We start from the raw sequence: 22,952 nt of genomic DNA, 5'->3' as shown, positions 1-22,952 counted from the left end.
AGGAGCGGAGCAGACGCGGGGACGTGAAGGCCAGTAGGCCTCCGGCCACGGCGGGCTGCAGTCCGCGAAAGGGGAACAGGCACAAATCTAGTGCTAAGTACCCTATTAACAACTCAAAGACTCACCGCGATGTCCTCTTCAGGATTCAAAAAGCGTGAGTCCTGCCGCAAAGCTATGCCAGCCTCCGATGGGCATAGTCAATGCATTAGGTGCCTGGGGGAATCACACATTACCCAGAAGTGTTCCCATTGTGCAAAGCTCACACCCAGGACCAGAAAAGACAGAGAAATGCGGCTGAAAATGCTGTTGTTTGATAAGGCCCTCCAGCCCGACATGCCGGAGAGGCCTCAATCGGAGGGACCCCATGGTCTCCATAAAAGGAAGGCGGCTTCCTTCACTCCCTCGGTGCAGAAACGGAGGAAGCTCTCTCCAGCCCGATCCCTGCCGACGGTCACAGCGAGCGGGACGGGCGTAGCACACAGCCCCCAGCCGCAGATTCAAACAAGCGGCAGTGCATGTGGCAGAGGCTGAGCCTCCGATTACTAAACAGCTGGCACGCGCAGCTCTCAGAGCGGCGGCCAGGCAAGCGCCAGAGCCGGCGGCACCGCCACAAGTGGCACCGACCCCCGCGGCGCCAGCGGTGCAGGGCCAACAGGCACGCAGCCTGCAGGCACCGGAGGACGTTATCCACGCGGCACCACAGCTGAGCGAGCCCAGCGCGGCGCCGACAGCGGGACTGAGATCCCCGGCACGGGAGGGGTAAGGCGAGAGCAAAAACCCGGCACCGCAGCCCTTCTCCAGGCAGGGCTGCAATGCTACTGTCAACAAGCCCTCCCCTTATGCTGCACACGCCACCCAGAAGACATGGGTCTCCTCCAGCCTACCCAGAGCCGCCTCCTCCGTTCCTCCAACCAGCGTCACCATGGCTTGGGCCACCTTCGCCTTTTCTGGGATTGGATCCCTTGGAGTACTATCACAAACCAGTTTCACCACCGTCTGAATCATCGCGGAGATCTCGCTCTCCCAGACACTGGGGGTACACACCCCGAGAGTGGTCCAGGTCTCCATCCCAGGAACCGTGCCCATGCTGCCATGGTTGCTCTTACCATGCTGGGCACAGACACCCCAGGCATACACCTAGGGGCAGGTCCCCCCCCCGACCGTCCAATACCCCCACGGACACTCTCGGACGGGGACGGAAACACAGTTGTCTCAAGGGGAGTTGATTTTGGAACCCCGAGACTTTCCTTCTCAAGCCTCTAGCGAGTGGGTGTACCATCGACCGCAAGAACCTGAGAGTTCGAGGGAGGCCTGCCCTAGTGGTTCCTCCTTGTCCTCCCCCGACGAGGCTACGGCCCCTGGGGACGTTGCTCCACCGGACGACCTCAAACAGTTTCAGGAGCTGTTTAAAAGGGTGGCTTTCACGCAAGGCATCCAAACAGCAGAGGTACAGGAGAAGCATCACAAACTCCTCAAAAAATCTAAGACCCCCAGCTTCATCCAAAATCACTATCCCGCTCGGCGAAGCCATCATGGAGTCAGCCACCACCATATGGCAGACCCCGGCTTCCGCTCCACCTACAAACAAGAGAGCGGATAAGAAATACTTCGTCCCGGCGAAAGGCATGGAGTTCCTTTTTAGTCACCCACAACCAAATTCATTGGTGGTAGAATCATCTCAGCAGAGATCAAAGACTTCCCAGTACAAAGCGGGGGGTACGGACAGAGATGCCAAGAAGCTAGAGCTGTTCGGCAGAAAGTTTTACTCCTCTTCCACCCTGCTGTTGAGAGTGGCAAATTATGCAGCACATCTAGCGAACCATAATTTCGACAATTACTCCAGGCTTACTTCTCTCATGGATTTCCTTCCGGAAGATAAGAAGCCAGTGCTGTAGGCGATTGTGCAAGAGGGCTATGCAGCTTCGAGGACAGGAGTCCAGATCGCCCTGGACGTGGCAGACGCGGCAGCACGCTCAACGGCTACAGCAGTGGTCATGCGCAGGGAATCCTGGCTTCAGACATCGGGTATCCCGAGGGATCTGCAGGCGAAGATTGTTGATCTCCCCTTTGACACGCAGAAGTTGTTTGCAGATTCAACCGATTCGGTCCTTCACTCCAGTAAGGACTCAAGCTACACTCAGAACCCTGGGTATTTATACCCCTCCATACAGGAAGAAAAAGTATTACCCTCAACAAAGACGATACCCATACCAACCACAGCGTGCTCAGTACCAGTGGGGCTACGACCAAGGGCGACATCAACAGCAGCAGCAGTATAGAACTCCTAGGCAACGTTCCCAACAAAGCCGTGCATCCTCAGGGCAGGCCCAAAGGCAACAAGTTTGACGGGCAGGTCGAGGGCTGCACTATCACTACCATTGCGCAATGCCATCCCCAGCTAATGTTCCATCATCGCCTCCGACCGTTCCACCCCCAATGGCAAAAGATCACCACAGACAAATGGGTACTGGAGATCATAGCCACGGGTTACGCGATCCCCTTCCAGTCGCTCCCACCGCCGCAACCTCTGCTCAGGCCCCACCTCAGGGATGCTTCCCACGAGGCGAGACTCAAACAGGAGGTGGACCACCTTATGTTCATAGGGGTGGTGGAAAGAGTGCCGGAGCGATTCCAAGGGAAAGGTTTTTATTCACGATAAGAAAACAGGAGGCTGGAGGCCCATCTTAGATCTTCGGGGCCTCAACCAGTACTTGCGCAAACAACATTTTCGGATGATCACAGTCGCCTCTATACTCACGGCACTGGACGATGGAGATTGGTTTGCGGCCCTCGACTTACAAGATGCGTATTTTCATATAACGATCCACCTGGCACACAGACGCTTTCTCCATTTTATGGTCGGCAAGGAGCATTTCCAATACAAGGTTCTTCTGTTTGGCCTCTCCTCGGCCCCCAGAGTCTTTACCAAAGCCCTGGCAGTGGTGTCAGCCTACCTGCACAGACAAGGGGTATTTATATTGCCATATCTGGACGACTGCCTACTGAAAGGGGCCTCGAAGGCAGAGGTACTATGCATGATACGTGTAACAGCAGACACGTTTTCTTCGCTGGGCCTGGTCATCAACCTCGCGAAGTCCAAGACCGACCCCACACAAGACATAGAGTTCATAAGGGCACGTATAAACTCTATTACAGCAAGGGTCTATCTACCGGACGCCCACTTTCGCACCATCAGTTCACTGGTGCAAGTCATTACATACAGCCCCACGGTGCCGGTCTTAATGTGCTTGCAGCTGCTAGGCCACATGGCGGCGGCAACATTTGTGGTGCAGAACGCCAGATTGCATATGCGCAGCCTGCAACATTGGCTGGCAAGCGTCTACAAGCCGGCATCCCACGCTGTCCACAGGGTGGTGTCGCCCCCGACAGAGGTGCGCGGATCCCTGCAGTGGTGGATAAACCCCAAGAACATGCTGACAGGGGTACCCTTTCACCAACCACAAATCCTCTATTTTTCTTACTACATATGTAAGCCCGACACCTATCGTGGAGCACCCACGGGGACACATCTCGAAGAACCATCGTTACTACGGTGAGTAACTTCTCTTTTCAATGCCATTGGGACCAGTACCAGCAGTCCCAGCAGCAACACCAAAGGCTCAGACCAAAGCACTGTCATTTGGACAGGCAGCACCAGGGCCAACAACCCTCAGCATTCCACTCTCAGCCCTTGAAACAGCAGTATTGAGGGTTTGGTCAAGGGCTGATCCGTCGTTTCCAACAGGTCACTGTTCAACCATATCTGCCACCATCTCTGCTCCTTTCTGCATCAGTGGCAGACCATCATCACAGACCGATGGGTCTTGGAACTGGTGGAAGAAGGATATTCGATCCCCTTCACCTCCACACCTTTTACCATCATGCGTTTCCTCCCATTCTGCTTCTCCTCAGGATCAGATGAGACCAAGTCCTTGTTATTTTAGTAGCCCCAGCCTGGCCCAGACAGACTTGGTACCCTTACCTCTTTCAGATGTCAGTTAGCAGCTCTTTATCCATTTCCTTCTTGCCACAACCTTCTGTCTTGGGACTTTGGCTGTACTCGGCATCGTGATCCCCTCAAGCTTCACCTTCACAAGTGGCTCCTTCCACCATGCTGACACTGCTTGCTCTGAGGGAGTAAGAAGAATTCTCGTCAACAGCAGATGGGAATGGACCTTCTATAAGGTAGTGGAAGTTTTCTCACTGGATGGTCTCCCACCGCTCTGCCTTGTCAGACCACGCCCTTGCCAGTAGTTCTTCTGGACTACCTCTTGTACTTACGTGAGTCAGGCCTTAGCCTCAGTACGGTTTAGGTGCATGCCGCGGCCATAGAGGCTCTTTACCAGTTCGAAGTGGGGCCTTCGTTCCTGGCTCATTCTGTCATCAATCTTTTCCTAACAGGCCTTCAGCCAACCTTTCCATCCGTCCACTCGCCCTGTTCCCATGTGGGATCTTAATCATGTGTTTCACTGCCATATGAAGACACCATTTGAGCCCCTGGCAATGTGCTCCTGGCTTCTCCTGTCTACGAAGGTCTCTTCCTTTGTGGCAGCCACATTGGCCAGGTGCATTGGAGAGCTGGCCACCCTAATGGTGGAGCCTCCCTACGCTATCTCTACCAAAGACAATTACCTTGTAACCTCCCCCTAAGTTCCTACCCCGGTTCCTCTTGCTGTTTCATGTCAATGAACCAATCCACTTACCTGCATTTTTTTCCAGAGCCACAGTTTGAACCAACACATGCAGCATGATGCACACGGGATGTCTGTTGGGCATTAGCCTTCTATATGGACCACACCAATCCATGGTGCAAGCCTTCCCAGCTTTTCCTTTCCTTTTTGGCATGGTCCAAAGGCCTGCCCATCTCAGCCCAAAGACTTTCAAAATAGGTTTCCTCCTGTATCTACACTTGTTATACACTTAATTGTAGTGAGTTGCCAGGTGCTGTCACAGCCCACTCAACCCGGGCCGTGTCTTCTGCTGCCACTTTGTTCAAGAACGTACCTCTCACAGACGTGTGCAAGGCGGCTACGTGGTCTGCCAAGTAACACCATTGCCTGGCACTACACCCTCTCATCTAACACTGCTTCTTCTAGCCAAGTGGGCCAAGCAATAATGACTGAGCTCCAAACCCACCCCCATTCTGCAACTACTGCTTTATAGTCACCCAGAGTGGAGCACCCACAGGGACACTACTTGAAGAAGAAGTGGAAGTTACTCACCTTGTGCAGTAACAATGGTTCTTTGAGATGTATGTGCCCTTGGGTGTTCCACTTCCCTCCTTCCTTCCCCTGCTTTGGAGCATCCTGCTTTAATTCCCAGGTAGAGAAGAAATGAAGGAGTCCACACCCCATGTGCGCCAGAGGGCACAAGGAGGCACTTCTGTGTTTGTTTGTGTGGCACGAGAAACCACGGCTGTGGAAAAATCTCTAAGTGCCAGCACAAGGATGCACTGACACCCAGAGGGACATGTCTCGAAGAACCACCGTTACTGCACAAGGTAACTCCCTTCTCCCATTTCTCTGTAAGAAAATACAAATATATGGTATCGAAATACTTTTGTTTTTGGAGTAGTCTCTCTAAATAACATTACAGAATTAATGTAGTCCAGGTTTTAAAATTTAAAGTCACAATAAAAAACAAAGCTAGTTGAGCACTTTAAATTAAATTTGGATATAAATACAGTATCCCCAAATGTTGTTCTGCTAGTGTTTTTCAAAGCATGTTTTCTTATTGAATGCTAACTGGAGAAAGTCTGTCTAAAAACAAAGTATGCGTCAAAGAATCTCCTCCTCCCCTACCTATTTTGTGTATTATCCTGGTGTAACCAGTTTTCCCCCCCAGGGCCACTACATATATAGTTCCCATTTCTTGTGACTTGCCTATCTGTCTTGTCTCTGTAGAGGTAAGCATTTCTTTTTTCTTTCCCTTCCCTTTTTCATTTTGTTTGTTTTTCTCTTAAAGTGCTGGCAAATGATGGTGTTGCTGGAAACAATATTTAGGAGGTTTTTTGGTTTGTTTGTTTTTTTCCCTGCCAGGGGATGGGTCTTATTAACCATGTGTTCAGTGAAGACAATCTGAAGAAGCTGTATGTTTCAAACCTCGGAATTGGTCACACCAGGTACTCCACTTCAGGCATCTCTGAATTGGAGAACTGCCAACCTTTTGTTGTAGAAACTCTTCATGGGAAGATTGCTGTGGCACACAATGGTGAATTAATAAATGCCAAACAACTCAGAAGAAAGGTAGGAATTAATCCTGGGTTTCCCAGTATCGTTTATTGTGAGTAAGAGGCAAAAATGAGCAGAAAATTGGTCTCATCTCATAGCTGACACACAGTCCCTTAGTTTGTTGAAAACTAAGGAGAATGGTGAGGAAGTCCATACTCCAAAGTAAATTAATTGGGCAGTGCACTGAAAAACAAAGTTTTAATTTGTAATTCCCATTGGGGATAGTCTGTTTTTTTAATGTTATTAATGTAGCTCAGATAAAACAACTAAGCCCAGGTACAGTTAAAATTAGCTCAGTTTGGATCTGCTCATTGCATAACAACCATTAGAGAAAAGAGAGGATGAGTTAGAAAATACCAAATACTGATATGTCATCACTTTGAGAAATCTGTAGTGGAAATTGAAAAAAGGTAATGGAAAATATTAATACATAGTGTTAGTCAAAAGTTATTGTAGCCTGTAAATAAGGAAGGGGACGTATTGCAGAACAGAATTTAAACCCTCACAAATGCTGCTTTTTTAACCCTGTTCAAAGGACACGGGAACATACAACTACATCAAAGAATTTTAACATTTGACCTGCTGAAAGTAATGGTACTATATTCAGATAATGTTGTCAATCTGCAGATGTCGTTGTTGCTGCAAGAATATGTTAAGTCAAATACTGTAACTGCCTTGAAAATGATGGGTTATGATCAAGCTTTGCTATAAATGTGGTAATGGCAAGAAATGGGAGCCAGCCTCATTCTTTAGGATATGACGACCTACAGAGTTTAGGCAAGGACCCTCCTGTATAAACCACAGAACAGGCATGACAAGCAGGTTCTCATCTTCCTTAGATGCACTTTGTGTTGAGCACACGAGACTAGAGGGGCATGGATCAGATTCAGTCTACCGCATCTTGGATTGTTGGGTTCTCCTCCTCTTCGTAATTACTCTCTCTTCAGTCACTTCTTTTGCTGTTTACTTTTGCTTCCTTTCTTCACCTGTTTTCAGTGCCCTGCTTCAGTTCACCATGTGTAAGTAGCAGTGAGAAGGTGACAACCACTAGACCCCGATTAGCATTGTAAACGTTAGTGTGTGAGAACTTTACTCACTGGTACAGCAAAATAATGGAAAGAAGGGCGAGGGGTGCAGTTCAGAGTGCCGTTTTTAAATGAGCCCATTTTGTGCACCAGCTTTTTGCACAAAAGTATATACCATGTGGTTTGGGTTCTTGGTGGCTCCTGTGTTAAAACATGGGTACATAACTTCTGATAAACTAAAAATGATGCATTGGTTTCATGGACTGATAATACTATATTTTTCTCTTTTTAAAAACAAAAAGCTGATGAGACATGGTGTGGGACTGTCAACCAGTTCTGACAGCGAACTGATCACTCAGCTGCTGGCATTTACACCTCCACTGGAAGATGATGATACCCCAGACTGGGTGGCAAGGTAAGTGGATAAGGCCTTGGAATAGAAAAAAGAATATTGTCTGAGTGTAAAATACAGTGGTAGTAAGTAACAGAACACAGCCATCTGTAACATACCATTGTATTTTCTTAATCTCATTTCAGAATAAAAAACTTAATGAATGAAACCCCTACATCTTATTCACTACTAATGATGCATAAAGACATAATCTATGCAATACGTGATCCCTATGGGAATCGTCCACTCTGCATCGGTCGTCTCATTTCAGTAGGCAATATGACTGGAAAAGGTAAATCCTGTGTAAAGGCTGGGTAACCAGCCATCAATGTGTTTACATTTACAAAGCAATATAAATAATACATTTGCACTTGATGGGAAAATCCAAGTCTACATTTGTGTATTTGAAAGACTTCCTTTAAAACATTGCTCTCTTTGAAAACTGGGCAAATATTGGTTGATTTTTATAAAATGTATCTTGATGGTTGGATCAGATTTTAAGGAAATCAGAAGCATCCCTTATCTTTTGACAAGAATAAACCCTTCTTCTCTCATTGCGGCAGCAGCAGGGAGAGGCAGCCCAGCTGCAGCAGAGATAATTGGAGAGAGAGATTTTTTTCCTGCCTTCCTTGGAGTTGGGGGAAGGTGGAGATGGCCAGATACTCAGCCTACTTGTGTTGTAGAGTTGCTTGTGAGTGTATGGACTACTGGCACTTGTTTGTTTTTATTGAAGGAAAAAGGTTTTTCTTTTTTTTTTTTGGGGATTCTTGTTGGAGAAGCTGAGAAATCCACTTGCCCGGATTTATGACAAGGGCTTAAAATGTAAAAACCCAAATATGTGAATTTGAATAAAGGCTCTTCATGTTTTTGCACACCAAAATTTTCTGGGTTGCAATAAAATAGGGTCATTTGTAGATGATAACCCCAACAGAGAATTGTACATACCTTTCCATCTCAGTGCCCTGAGAGATTTTAAAAGGAAAAACTTTACAAGACCGCTGTGCCATAAGATATGGGAACTGAACTTGACATTTTCAACTGCAGGAAAAAATGGATAAATTCATTCTTTGCCCAGAGAAATAGATGGGACATGAGGGGTTGTGTGTGAGAATTTTCTAAGAGCCACATATTAGCAAATGTTCATAATAGTCATGTGTTTTGTATCCTGTTGCATCATTGATATGTCTGTTCCCTTTCATTTGCCTATCTTTGATTTGTGCTCAAAGTGAGGAGGATTCTCAATGAGCTCTTCCTAGCATTGGAGCAACTGCTTAATATACAGAGAATAAGGAATTTCTCATCTAACCAAAACCATGTGTAAACTCTAGTTCAGGACCCCAAAAATCTCCTGAGATGGAGTCATGAGGAAGGGGAGTCATACATAGATAAGGAATTTAATTCATCTGACTTGTCCTCCATGTGAACAGTGACCGTGTGAAATTTTGTCCCTTCTAATCTCTCAAGGACAAGTTAATACAAAGTTTTCAAAGAACGGCTTTCAAGAAAGCACAGCAGGTTTTGATTACAAACTTTCTAGTCAGAAATCATAACTGTTTGACTTGCCTGAGTTCATGATTATAAAATGTAACAGGCTGCAGAAATTTAAAATGTTCAGTGATGATAGTTCCAAGGACAGTGAAGATAATGTAACTGTAATTGAAAACTTTGTTACAGGGAAGAAAAACAGTGAAACAGAAGGATGGGTGGTCTCCTCTGAATCCTGCAGCTTTTTATCTATTGGTGCACAGTAAGTTTCTTCATATATGAAATAATCTGTAAATGCTTTAAACAGTTATTTTTACAAAGCAATAAAAGTAATACATTGGCTATTGCAATCTGTTTCACTGTTAGTATTTGCATATGCTGTAAAAGATTCAATCTGTCGCTTTATGGATTTAAATAAATATAGTAACAGCATATCCAGAAGTCATCTGTGAGGCAGACTCTGACTGTATATTGCATATTTTACCAAAACACAATATAATCATGCCAGTTTCAATTATTTTGGTAATTTTATTTCAAAGTATCAGTCAGCAGATAAGTCTAACAATATGCACAATAAAAGATTCAGGTAATTTGTTTTTTGACAAATAGATTCCTTACTATAACAACATAAATACAGGATTTTGAGTAATTAATTTAAACTACAATGCAGAAACATATTTCCTGTATCCCTCAGAAGGAGTGCATGGGCTCGGCAAAAATTAAGAGTAACAAAGAAGCTGAGGGAGAAGGAAGAAGCCTGGGCGTAAAGCTGGAGGGTTGTCGGGGTGGGGTGAAGTAGTATGGAACTGGATTTTTTTTTTTTTTCTTTTGGGGTGGGGGGTGTCAGGAGGGAGAAGGGAGAGGTTGTGATGGAGTTGGTAAGGATCCCCCATGCAGTCTCTGGCTAACCCCCAAGCCTTTCCCATCCAGGCAGGCACATTTGGCCTAATCCCCACATAACCCATCCCTACTTTGTCCCCATGGGACCCTGCAGAACCGCTCCCATTCGGTTCCTGGGTCAGTGATGTCACCCCACGAGCTCCTGAGCACATACCACAGTATGTCTGCACTCTGTCTCCCCCACCCCCAAAGCCCTTTTGATTCCCAGTTTGACACACCCACCCGCCCCCTGGCCAGCTGCCCCATTTTCAGTTCCGTCATTGCTCTACAGCATAGGTGGGGGAACCCATGGACTAGATCAGGCCCACGAGGCTTGGACTCCCCCACTGTGCCCCTCTCTCCCCACTTAGGGGACTCCACAGATGAAGTGCCTGTGTCAGCCAGCTTGTTTCACTGGCGAGGGGGGACGGTGGGGAGGTATGGACAAGCAGGGGCCTGCCCATGGGCTCTGCCAGGTGGGGGGAAAATATCGTTGTTTGCTACAGGAAAGCGCTCTGTGCAGGTACCACTGTGCCCCTTCCCCACCCCCCGGCTTATGGGAGGGGTGGGGGGTGGTGCTGGTGGCTACCTTCCCCAAAGAGTGCAGGGCCATGTTGAGTGATGTGTGCCCTTGCCCCCAGCTGCATCAGGTTAGTGCCCCCACCTCCTGTCCCCTCCTTTTTAGACTTACCACCTACCCTCCACCTGCCCCCCTTCCAAATTCTGTACCCCCTCAGCACACTCCCACAACCTTCCACCCAGACCTCTCACCCTGCTCTAACACCCACGCTTCCAGACCACAGTCCCAGCACGCTCCTGCAACCCTCCCAACCCAGTGTTGCCTTTAATTTTTCCCATCCATGGGCAGAATAAATTTTGTGTGTGGATGTGCACCACCAATACAAACACATGCTGCTGGCTGTAGGTGACTGTGGGTACTCTGCTAATCAACTGGGTGGTGCCTAAGTTTCTCCTGGGTCTCCACCCCAGGGTTCAGCTTACAGGGAACACTGAATTCCCCTCTAGACTCCACTCCTGCCTAGACCCTGTATCCTCTCCAGCCCACTTTCCAGCAGCCACCTTCCATCCAGTGAACTCATTTTCGTCTACACTCAGGAGCCTAGGGGGGCCTTACAAAATCGACCAGCCTCAGTTGGGGCCACATCTGTGAGAGAGGGTTTTCTTTCTTTTTGCTTCTCACTTGCATGTGGACCTTGATTGACTGATTGTTTTTTCTTTCTGCATGTCAGTGGCCCCCAGCCCCAAAAGGTTCCCCACCTCTGTGCTACTGGCAAGATGAACATAGCTGTTTGCTGTCTGTTCTGGTGCTACAGTGGCCTCTGGTGGGTCTAAGGTGGAACTTCAGCCTTTCTTTGCTGGACGTGAATTCTGTTCACGTACAGTGATGCAGAATCTCACCAGCAGTGTTTATTGGAAAATCAGCTAATAGGAGCCATAAAAGGTTTAGGCATATATTTAATGCAGCCTGAGATTTTTATTTTTTATTGTCTCCAGTTTCAATCTCTGTTCTAATTATGCAAATATACAATATATGTGGCCATCCGACCTGTATTCCAATGATCCTGCCCTTACTCATTTTGTAGCTGCCTTCCAGGAATACGTAGGCTACGTCTACACTAGTACACGATGCCGAAGTAGCCTGTTTCAAAGTAAGGACATGGAAATAGACTACTTCGACGTGTATCGTCTACACGTCCTCCAGGGCTGGTGCCATCGACGTTCAACATCGAAGTAGCGATGGAGAACGTCGAAAGGAGTCGCCCCAGAAGGAAATGCGGAGTGTCCACATGCACAAGTGCTCCCCATCAAAGTAAGGGGCCAGCAAAGCCCCAAGCTGCTACCTTAAAGGGCCCCTCCCAGACACACTCGGCCTGCACAGCAGAAGATTCCCAGAGCCGACAACTGGTTGTAGACCCTGTGCACACAGCATGGACCCCCAGCTGCAGCAGCAGCCAGAAGCCCTGGGCTAAGGGCTGCTGCACGTGGTGACCGTAGAGCCCTGCAGGGGCTGGACAGAGCATCTCTCAACCCCTCAGCTGGTGGCTGCCATGGAGGACTGCGCTATTTTGAAGTAGTGGGACACGGATCTTCTGCACATGCCCTGCTTTGACGTTGAATGTCAAAGTAGGGCGCTATTCCCATCTTTGGATGGGAATAGCGATTTCAACATCGAAATAGCATACGGTGCGTGTAGACACAACGCATGCTATTTCGGCATTGTGCCAGCTACTTCGAAGTAGCTGGCTACTGTAGATGCAGCCACAGTTTCTCCTTACATTTTGATACTCAGACAAGATCCTATTTACTGACTGCTGTGACAGCTTCTATGACTACATTATTCACTCCAGATCATTTTGATTTCATGGCATGATTGTGTTGCTAGTCAAAACTAAATTAATAGCCAGTTTTCTGATCTCATGATGACAAGGTCTTGATTCTGTCTTAAATTTCTAAATACTGTATGCATATTAGTCTCAGTTAAACATCTTGTTGACTGTTTCATGTAGAGGGAGGATGGCCTTAACCTTTAAATGCTAAGAATGGAATTTTACCATTTTCAGTTGGTAATACACACTGCTGGTGTTACTGTTCTTGTGGGCCAGGTTCAGTTCTTGGAGCCGAAGGGTCAGCTTTGAAATAATCTAGTATTTTGTGATGGCTGAATAGCAGAAAGCCATGTTCTGTTTAAATCAGCCAATTCTGTTGATATTCTAAAACTAATGTGGGTGTATGGAAACGTCTGAAAACAGAAAATATCTCTTCAAGGTATTATCGTGAAGTCCTCCCTGGGGAGATTGTGAAGATATCCAGATATGATGTCCAAACACTGGATATTGTACCAAGACCTGAAGGAGATCCATCAGCATTCTGTATCTTTGAATATGTATATTTTGCAAGGCCTGACAGCATCTTTGAAGGTATGAAGATAAGTTTTAGTGACCACAGAATGAGGACATATTGATATGGTGGACTGTATGCTGGAAAGCAGTGACACAATTGAGGGGTCGTAGTGCACAAGAAGCTTAATGTAGAACTCACACTGCAATGCTGTGTGGAAAAAGGAGCTAATACAGATATATATAAGCAGAATTGGTGAGTAGAAGGAAGGAAGAGATTTTTTTATCTCTGTATAGATCATTGATGAGCCCAGTGTTAGAATACCGTGTCCAGTTCTGGTGACCACATTTTAAAAAGGGTGCTGAAGAGCTGGAAAAGGTGTGGAGAAAAACGACAAATTATTCAGCGGCTGGAAGTAAAGGCTTTGCAGTGAGAGGCTAAAGGTGCTAAATCTGTTTAACTTTTTGAATGAAGATTGAGAAGCGACTTGGTATACTATGTATAAATACCTTTTTGGGGGAGAAAACTGGGAACTAAAGGTCATCTTAATCTATCAGAAAAAGGCATTACAAGATCCAGTGGCTGCAAGTCAAAGCCCAACAAACTGAATTTAGAAATTAGGTGCACTTTTTTTAAAGTCAGATTGACTAAGCAGTGAAAGAAACTACTAATGGAAGTGATGGATTTCTACATCTCTTGATATCCTTGAATCAGCATTGGATGCCTTTCTGGAAGATATGCTATAAACAAAAATAAGTTATTGAGTTCAATAGTGAGGTGACCAGATGAAATTCTGGGGCCGCTGTTACTCAAGAGGTCTGACTCGATAAACTAGTGCTCCCTTCTGGCCTTAAAATTGATGAATATATAAGATACTGTTTCATTTTAGAAAACATTTTTAAAAATACTTAGGACTTATTAAAGCATTTGCAGTGTGGCTTATCTTGTCTTTCCTTACTAGAAGCAGCCATTCCTGTGGGTGGTGCTTTTTAACTAAACTTTCAGTTCTGTAAGAGTTCTTTGTACAATGATTAATCAGCCTTGTCCTATGATCACTAGCATGGCAAAGCTCTGCTTGAACAGGCTTCTGTTCAGTGCTTGTGTTTAAGCTACAAAAGCAGAATATGAAGAGAATAAAAAATGAGGTTTAAATTGTGTGTGTGTCCTGCTTATGTGGCTAGTTCCGTGGTTGTCAGTGGGACTAACAACCTGAATAAAGCATGCAGGATTTGATCGTCATTGAAAGATGGAAAGCAACATGGGTATTCTTGGAGGAAATGAAAGGTGTAAGGTGATTTGTGATGTTAAATATTTCTTATTACTCTGAGTCCTCCTCTTGTCAAATAATTATGCTTAAAATTTCCTGTAATGTGCAAGCCGACAGCTAAATCGTAATTCTGTGAATGAAAACAGTTATCTCAATGCCCATAGGTCAAATGGTGTATTCAGTAAGGAAAAGATGTGGCCAGCAGCTTGCTGTTGAAGCACCGGCAGAAGCAGACTTGGTTAGCACAGTACCAGAATCTGCAACACCAGCAGCACTAGGTTATTCACAAAAGGTAACCTAGATGGATTATTTTTAATGTTGATTCCCCCACCATGCTCCATCTATTTCTAACTTTCTGTGAAATACTCCAGACTCTCCTTTACCATAAAGATAGTTCTTCCAGTCTGTGCTTATGTCAGTTCCATTCTAGATGTTTGTTGCCATGTGAACAGTCATGGGAGACTTGTTTTTTTGCCGTAGCAGTACGGTTGGCTGCAGTGCCCTCTAGAATGGCAGGCTCGTGTGTCAGTATATCAGACACCAACCTTATGCCTTCTCATTTCTTTCTTATACAAAGGGTGGTTATTCAGAGCTCCTCTTCCCCTTGCTTTGTAAGCGGTTGGTGTTTGTTTTCCCTCTTATTCAGCTTTGTGCTTTAGCTATAAATGTTTATAGTAGTTTTATTTAGTACATAAAGTAATTGGGCAAATCAGTGTTCTGGGAGTGACTTTGCCGCAGGTGGAACATGCCCTGGTTTCTGGGCTTTAAGCTCTGCTCAGACTGCAGTAGGCCTGTGCCTGATAATGACCTGCATGGCAGTTGTTTGAAGTGCCTGGGGGAAATCCCACATCAGAGAAGTGTGGCATCTGTTAAAACTTTCATCCCAGGACCGGACAGATAGGAGGCAACATGGCCTAAAGGACGCTCACATCACTCTCCATTCACTGTATAACTGTTCCCATCACCCCCACTGCTAAGGCAGTGGCAGCCTTGTCAACCGTTTCAGCCCCGGCTGCCCTTCATCCTACCTCTCATTGGTACAGCTTGGCCTAGCAAAACTCCACAGGAGCCAGAAGCACTCATTTTGAGGGTGTGCTCAAGAGCATCTTATCAGTCGCCTCCCTAGGTTTGCTCCACATTTTTTCTCAACCATCTCCATCCTTTCTATTTGGCCTGGTCAAGGGTTACCTTGGACTGTTGGCTGTTTTGATATCTTGTCATTGGGCCCCACCCATACACACACGCTCTTTCGTTCTCTCGTGTATCCGTCTTCAGGGACCCTTCTCACAAACAACTCTTCGTTCATCAGCCTAATGCAACTTGGGGCACTGGAGGAAGTTTAGAGGAAACGAGGAGGAAAGGGTTTTATTCATGCTGCTCCCTGATTCTGAGAGCAAAAGGATGTACCTGCAATGTCTTAAACTGAAGTTTCACATGATATTCTTGGCTTCCATCCTTTCCTCCCTGAGATCTTGGACATTGGCATGCTATTCTTGACTAAGTGACGCTTATTTTCACATCTCTATCTTCCCAAGACACAGACAGTTCTTTTGCTTTGTGGTGGGCCAGTGTCATTTCCAGTTCACAATGCCTCCCTCTGGCCTGTCCATGGTCCCTTGGGTCTTTACAAAATGCCTGGCCCCAGTATCTTGCTTACCTGGGACACTAGGGGTTCCAGGTCTATCATTTTCTATTGTCTCATCAAGGGCTGATTGCAGGAACTTCTGCAAAGTAGCCTCAATCGGATGTGAGCCACAGGCCACAACTTGGACCCATTAATGAACGAAAAGAAGTTAACCTCCCTTGTGCTAGTGCAACAAATAAGTTCATTTGGGGGAAGTTCTCAACTCCATATGGGCAAGAGCATTCCTCTTGGAGTCCTGTGTCTGAGCCATATTGGACATTAATTTCTGGTGTGAGAGATTGTAATTCCTCAAGACCCACTCCTGATGTTGTTAGGTAATATTGCAGCCTGTAGTTGCATGACTCACTGTGCCTGCTTCCATTTCTGACTGCTGCAAGCATGGTTGGCATCAGTCCACATTCCCACAAGCAGGACCTGGTATCCCAAGTGCCAGACCATATTTGGGTGTCCCTGGTCTGGTGGCTGGACTCTGCATTGATCTTCCATGGAATTCCCTTTGGTCCCTTGTTACTGAGTCTAGTAGCTCATGCCTTACACCTGGGCAGGGGAGCCCACCTGGCTGGGCTCAGTACACAGGACTGCTGGTCAGGGGTTGATTGCTCCTTACCCTTAAAGGTCAGGGAGCTCTGGGAGGTCCACCTGGGATGCCACGCTTTTCAGTCCCAGTTGCAAGGCAAGTCAGTTCAAGTCACAACCAACCACACTGCCACAATGCTTTATATAAACAAACAAGGCAGAGGTAGGTCATCATGAAGCCCTCTGGCTCTGGGACTTCTGTGTGCAGCATATCATTCATCACCTGACAGCATGCCTTCCTTGAACAAGGGATATTTTTGTAGGTCACCTCAGCAGAAGTGTCTCATTTTGCCCCAGTAGCATATAGCATGGAAGGTCGTCAGGTGCCCACCCAAAGGATTTCATCTTGGATCACTGCCTGCATCCATCTGTGATCAGGTGCAGGTGTCTCCGCCAGCAGCTGTCACCATGCACTCAACTAGAATGCAGGCCTCAGCAGCAGCCTTCCTCAGCCAGGGGTCCACTCAGGTTATCTGCAGAGCCACTAGCTGGTCATCTGTTCACACGTCCACATCCCACTTCGTGCTTACCCTATGAGCTCAACTCACCGCTGACTTTAGTAGAGCAATGCTGCAAGCCGTACAAGCATGAATATTGAGCCTACCTCCAGGGATGCTGCCTGTGGGTCACCTGTAATGGAATTAACATGAACAAGCACCCCAAACAGGGAAAAAAGATTATGTACCTTTAACTGATGTTCCTCAAGATGCATTACTCATTAGCATTCGATTATCCACCTGCCTGCCCCTTTGTTTGGAAATGCCAGCAAGAAGGAACTGAGGGCATGGGCTTGCCCTGATATACCGATGCATGAGTGTGGCACGCCAGAGGGCGCCACAGCCGATTTTACAGATACCCATAAGGAAAAATCCTCTGACAGAGCACATGGATGCATATGCGTCTAGAATAGAAGGTACATGACCAACACATCTTGAAATGCAAGAGTTACAGAAGATAGGTAAGGGGTTTTGTTGCTATTTCCTCTTGTCAAATACTGTATGTGGGCTTTATGTGAACCAAGCTTCATATTGTGGTATGCTGCCCCAGTGCAAGAATAGTTTTAAACGTAAGTTGTTTGTCCCTACTAAGGCTTCTTGCTGATACTGCTACATTGGCTTTGCTAAAGGTCTTCGATTAGCCCTAATGTGTGGCTCATGTTAGAAAATCTTTAAAACTGTTACAATCCTAATCCTCATTTTTAATGCATTTATTTTATTTAACTATGTGTATGCCTGTCTTTTTCTTGTAGAGTGGGCTGCCATACGTTGAAGTACTCTGTAAAAATCGATATGTAGGTAGAACTTTTATTCAGCCAAATATGCGGTTAAGACAGCTTGGAGTGGCAAAGAAATTTGGAGTCCTGTCTGACAACTTTAAAGGCAAAAGAGTTGTGCTTGTCGATGATTCTATTGTGCGGGGCAATACCATATCCCCCATAATAAAGCTGCTCAGGGAATCTGGTGCTAAGGAGGTAAGGTGACTTTCATCAGTTGTGAAACACATGTACAGTGAAATTTGATATAAATACAAGTTGGCTGTTTCAGTTGCACCTCATACATTTTCCTTTGTGTGTGTACAAGGTGTAGTAGAAGGAGAACAAGAAAATCCAAAGAAAGCAACCACCCAATAATATGTAGCAAAAGTGAAAAAGTTATTGTGCGATGCCTTTATCTTATGGAAATCTGTATTAAGAAGTACTCCAATGCAGGGGCAATAAAACAAGGGACACTGCTCTATTTTAAACTAAATGTGTGTCTACCCTAGCCAGTTGGTAATGGCACAGCTATACTGATTCACTAGCATGTACCAATGCAGCTGTTGGTGTAGCTTACATTGCTATGGGTGTGGGGAAACCCCCCCCAGCAATAAAGAATTACACCAACAACTGTAGTAGTGTGGGTGTGGCCTATGATGTAACTGACAAATCAAGAAAGTTTTATCTAAAAATCAGTTGGTGTGGATGCTGGGGAACAGGGCATTTGCTCATGGAGGGGATCCCTGGCAGCAGGAGCTGTCTTCCCTAGAGACAGGACGCTCCATGGCAGAGCTCTCCAGCAGTGGCAGGTTGCCATCATGGGATGCTGGGGAGTGGGACAGCTGCCCCACAGAGAAGTTCCCCTGCAGCAGGAGCTGCTTCTGCCAGAAGGCACAGGGCACCGGGCAACAGGACAGCTGCCCCTGAAGGAGCTCTCTGGCAATGGGGGTTGCACCCCGAGACACCAAGTCATCAAGAAACAAGAGACCTGCAAAATACAGGAAAAATTTGCCTATTTTCTTAAAGTCAGGGAGCCTGTGAGACAGCTTAAGTAAGGGACTGTCCTGGGAAAAATGGGATGGATGGTCACTTTATCTCAAGTAAAATATTGCTTCTAGTTTACTTTCTCTTACTTCATATGTGAATCAACATGCCGGTCTGTGTCACAGAAGCAAATGTGCTTTATATAACCAAACTGTCAGGCTATGTCTAAAGGGAATTGTCGGCAGAATTTTTTGTCGGAAGGTATCTTCTGACAAAACTTTTGTCAACAGATTGTAGCCAGGCTGGAGGGCAGATTGTAAGAGCGATCTTCTCTGTTGATAGAGAGCATCCCAGCTGCCTAGAAGCTCTATTGGCAAAACAACCAACCAGAAGCATAGCAGACAGGGTTGTGTGGTTTCTCGGAAGTCCTTTCTCTCAATAGGAGATGACCGACCCCCCCCCCCCCCGCCCCGAAAAGCCCAGACCAGCTTTTTGTTGACAGATCTCTGTTGACCGAGGCATTCTCCCTTGTGATGAGTGGGGTACAGCTGTTGACAAAAGTGCTGCATTCCGTCGACTTACTGACAATCTAGACATTCTGTGGATTTTATTGACAAAACAGCTGTTTTGCTGACAAAGCCCTCTAGTCTAGACATAGCCTTAGTGAGTAGACATGATCTAGGCACAGAGCCTGTGAATATTTACACATCTGCTTATTTTTATTACTGTGAGTAGCCCCATTCACTTCAGTTGGATTACTCATGATTATTTTAAATAAAATCTATTTTAATACAAATAGATAAAAGCTTTATTTTGAAATTAGGAGCCACTTTAAAGGCTTTTAATAATGTTACGTCTTAAATCTGTTTACCAATATTATTATCTTGGAGTCTAGAGAGACCCCAAGACCATGATCCTGCAATGTGATGCACACAGTGCATCCTTATGTAGATTGAGAGCCAGATTAATGGTGCTCCAAGCAGAGGCAGCTTTCTGCCTGTTCTGCTCATCTTACAGCATTGGGGTTTTGTGCTGGTGATAATGTTAAGAAAGAGCAATGACTCTTACTGATCATGTGTTATTAAAAATACTTTTTCCTTCAGGTGCACATCCGTGTAGCTTCACCTCCCATAAGATTTCCTTGTTACATGGGAATAAATATTCCAACGAAAGAAGAACTCATTGCCAACAAACCTGAATTTCATGACCTTGCAAAATACATAGGTAACTGCTATAATTTTATTCATTTTTAAAGTTTTCTTTTACGAGGAATAGACATGATCATAAATTTTCAGTTGGAAAAACTGACTTAAAAGAACAGAGAAAACTGAGCTTCTGCTAAAATTTTCAATGAACTGCTCACATTAGATAACATTAATATTGCATTGTCTGATTTAGTTAATATTTCTTTTAAATTTATAGAGCACTGAAATCACTTTTTAAAAGTGTACCTATACACTTTCAAATACTGTATCTTCACAATTTCATTTGTTTTGATTCTTTCCAAACTTCCCAGAATAACTTTACCTGGGTTCATCTGGGCATGTAAAATTTCAGGAAGATAGGGTGAAAAAGACAGAGTAGTGGTAAAAATCAGATATAATAAAATAGTCTTACTGTATTTTTGAATAAGGTGGCTTTACTTAAAACTGAACTTGTCGAATTTGTGTGTTTCTTCTGTGATCTGAACGTGTCTCATTTTAAAACTAAGGTGTAAACAAAATAAATGCAGTGCACTTTAGAATCTTTAAGATAAGCAATATTTGCTTCAGAACAAAAAAAAAACAAAAAAAACAGATACCTAAATTGTGATTCGTGTGATTGCAAATAACAGATGTGTATTTATCATGAGATAGCAATAGTGGTCAGTAATGGCTTGTAAATGAGTTTTCTGTTACCATATATTGCTGTGATTTTTATGAACTTACTAGGCAGAAGACTTCTAAGCATATAGATTTTTTACTGTTTCCTAAGATTGACTGCATTGCTCAGTCTGGCTAATCGTTTAATAAGCCTTTTTCCCTAGCACACTAATTGTGATGGCACAAGTATTAATTTTCTGTAGGCTCATACTTTAGTATCCATTCACAATGGAATTAACAAAAGTGGTACAATGAGAAGATAAAACTCTCTCTTCCTGGTAGAGCATTCACATGACCCGTTTGCTGCATTATAGCCATATACAGCAAGAAGTACAAAAATTATGGATGCCATGTTGATGGAGTAAAGACAGATTGAAAAAGCCACCTGTGACAGCTTCTAAGGAGAACTTTGAATAATAGCACATTGTCTCCCTGAAATAGAACTGAGCACAGAGTCTTAATGAACAACTTGGATTTAATTTCTGTTTTAACAAAATTAGTAACATTGTGGGTCCAGACTTTTCCATACCAGAACCACCAACTCCTCTCTAGTTGACAAAGGACCCTGCTTCAGTTTAGTATCATATAGAAAGGACAAGGTGATTGTGACTTCCACACAGCCTCTTTTATCTGCTTTTTTGTGCAGGGGGAGATGGCCAACAGAGGGAGAACCCTTTTAATAATATGACTACATGATTGAGATCCTTTTTGTTGATACTAATGTAGCTTTTAATGTTTTTTTTCATATTCTTATTTCCTCTAGGAGCAGACAGTGTGGTTTATCTTTCTGTGGAAGGGTTGGTATCATCTGTGCAAGATAGCATCAAAGTAAGGCAAGAAAGTCAAAATAGCCTTAAAACCAATAAGTCTCGTGCTGGAAAGATGGGCCACTGTACAGCATGTCTTACTGGGGAATACCCAGTAGAGCTTGAATGGTGACTTTTTAATGCCCTAGTACCTCTGCTGAATGTAGTTTTTTGAATTGAAAAGTATGTTGTACCTAACAGTGGATAGCATTTGGTTACATTAAGCAATCCACTTAAAGCTAGAGATGTTTATTTGCTGTTATAAATGTCTTTGCAGACTTTCTATAATGTTTATGATGATGAAAATCATATAATGTAAGTACCTAAATAAACTATCAGATCATGCACAATAGTGCCTTTTATTATATTTTTTTTTCTTGTGGCCGTAATTTAAAAACTATTCAATCTTTTGGATTACTTGCAAGTTCCAAATAAACTGTTTTTTGTTGTAATATTGTCAAAAAAGGTGGGTGTACTTTTTAGGCTTATTCACAACATTGATAGGTTATTTTAAAAACTAATTTCGGAACACAGCTCATGGACCATACAAAATAATTTCTGATTATCAATCACTATTTGTGCCAAGGAAAAATGTGAAGTTTGCTTTTATATTATCATCATTATTATTATTTATTATTCAGCAAAAAGAGACTCCTGTTCACTCCTCAATAAAAATCATTTATGCTGTTCCCTCCTCTTTTTTTTGATCAGACCAAGACTTTACATCAAAGTGCTGGTTCACATCCCAGACCAGGTACATGCAATGCCGACAGACCAGGGGTTGCCAGCCCCAGGGAATTCTGCTCTACATACATATAACCAAAGTTGCCTTCTTTAAAAAACAAAACGTGTTGATTATATTCCATTCCTAAACCTTTCTTAGGTAATATACACTATTACTGGTATACAACAAACTAAACCTGTGCTGCAGACTGAAATAAGTGGAGGTTTCCTAGATGAAAGGCTCATTTTCCTGGCAGCAGGCAGGGCCTGGTGGCTGAACAGCAGGCACAAAAGACCATGTTTCCCACAGTCACGTGGGAAAGGGGCAAGAGTGACCCCTGATTTCAGAGACAAGGGGCGAGGTAGTATCAGTTGCTGGCGGCGGGCCACTTGTCCATTTACACCGAGCGGCTCACTGTCGCTCATTCCGCTAGCAGCAAGTGGTGCGCCCTGTACCTCCGGGGTGAGCGGAACCAAGGGCGCGTGCTCGGGGAGGAGGGAAGCAAATCTCGGGCGCGGTGGGGCAGGGGGGCGAGACGCCTGTCTTTCTGCATCCAATCGAAACCCTGTAAACTCCTAACCAATCGGAACTCCGCTGCTCTGAAAGCAATTGGCCAATCCGAAGCTGCCTAGCAAGAGCCAATCAAAAGGGAAGGAGTTCAGCCAATCACAGGCACGTCTTGCACGCGCAGGGGCGGGCTTCGGCACACGGCTTGCGCTTGGCTGCTGCGCCGCATGGCGAGCCCAGGTGGGTGCGGGGCGGAGGGGTGCAACCGGCCCTGGGTCAGCCCGCCTCTTTCCCCTCACGCGCCCTCTTGGGTGCCATGTGCCCCGCGTGTGTCCAGGAGGCGCTGTGGGGTCCCAGCGCGCGGGCGGCAGCCGGGCCGGTGGCAGGTTCAGACGGTACCGGGGTGAGAAGCTGGTCCCTGGCGTGCCCGTCCCCAGCTGTGAGACGAACTGGCTGG

The 22,952-nt window shown here is 45.4% G+C and overlaps 2 protein-coding genes across 15 annotated transcripts in view; both read left to right on the top strand.

Annotated features, from left to right (window-relative positions):
* The first annotated feature begins 6,041 nt into the window (after positions 1–6,041).
* PPAT (phosphoribosyl pyrophosphate amidotransferase) lies at positions 6,042–21,397 on the top strand. Its single transcript, XM_074992101.1, has 9 exons — positions 6,042–6,245; positions 7,558–7,670; positions 7,793–7,938; positions 9,321–9,393; positions 12,798–12,949; positions 14,301–14,428; positions 17,607–17,828; positions 19,700–19,820; positions 21,222–21,397. Exons 1-9 carry the CDS (start codon positions 6,042–6,044, stop codon positions 21,395–21,397), a joined length of 1,335 nt encoding a protein of 444 aa, XP_074848202.1.
* A 1,291-nt stretch (positions 21,398–22,688) lies between these two features.
* The window catches only part of AASDH (aminoadipate-semialdehyde dehydrogenase), a 67,078-nt gene continuing 66,814 nt past the window's right edge, over positions 22,689–22,952 (top strand). For all 14 annotated transcript variants that reach the window (XM_074992818.1, XM_074992817.1, XM_074992814.1 and 11 more), the window contains exon 1: positions 22,689–22,735. The gene's annotated coding sequence lies outside the window, so the exon portion shown is untranslated. The remainder of the gene's footprint in view (positions 22,736–22,952) is intronic.

The sequence above is a fragment of the Carettochelys insculpta genome, chromosome 4 (assembly GCF_033958435.1).
Source record: "Carettochelys insculpta isolate YL-2023 chromosome 4, ASM3395843v1, whole genome shotgun sequence".
Lineage (NCBI taxonomy): Eukaryota > Metazoa > Chordata > Testudines > Carettochelyidae > Carettochelys > Carettochelys insculpta.
The sequence above is the reverse complement of the archived record's forward strand: the minus strand, read 5'-3'. Positions and strand labels throughout refer to the sequence as shown.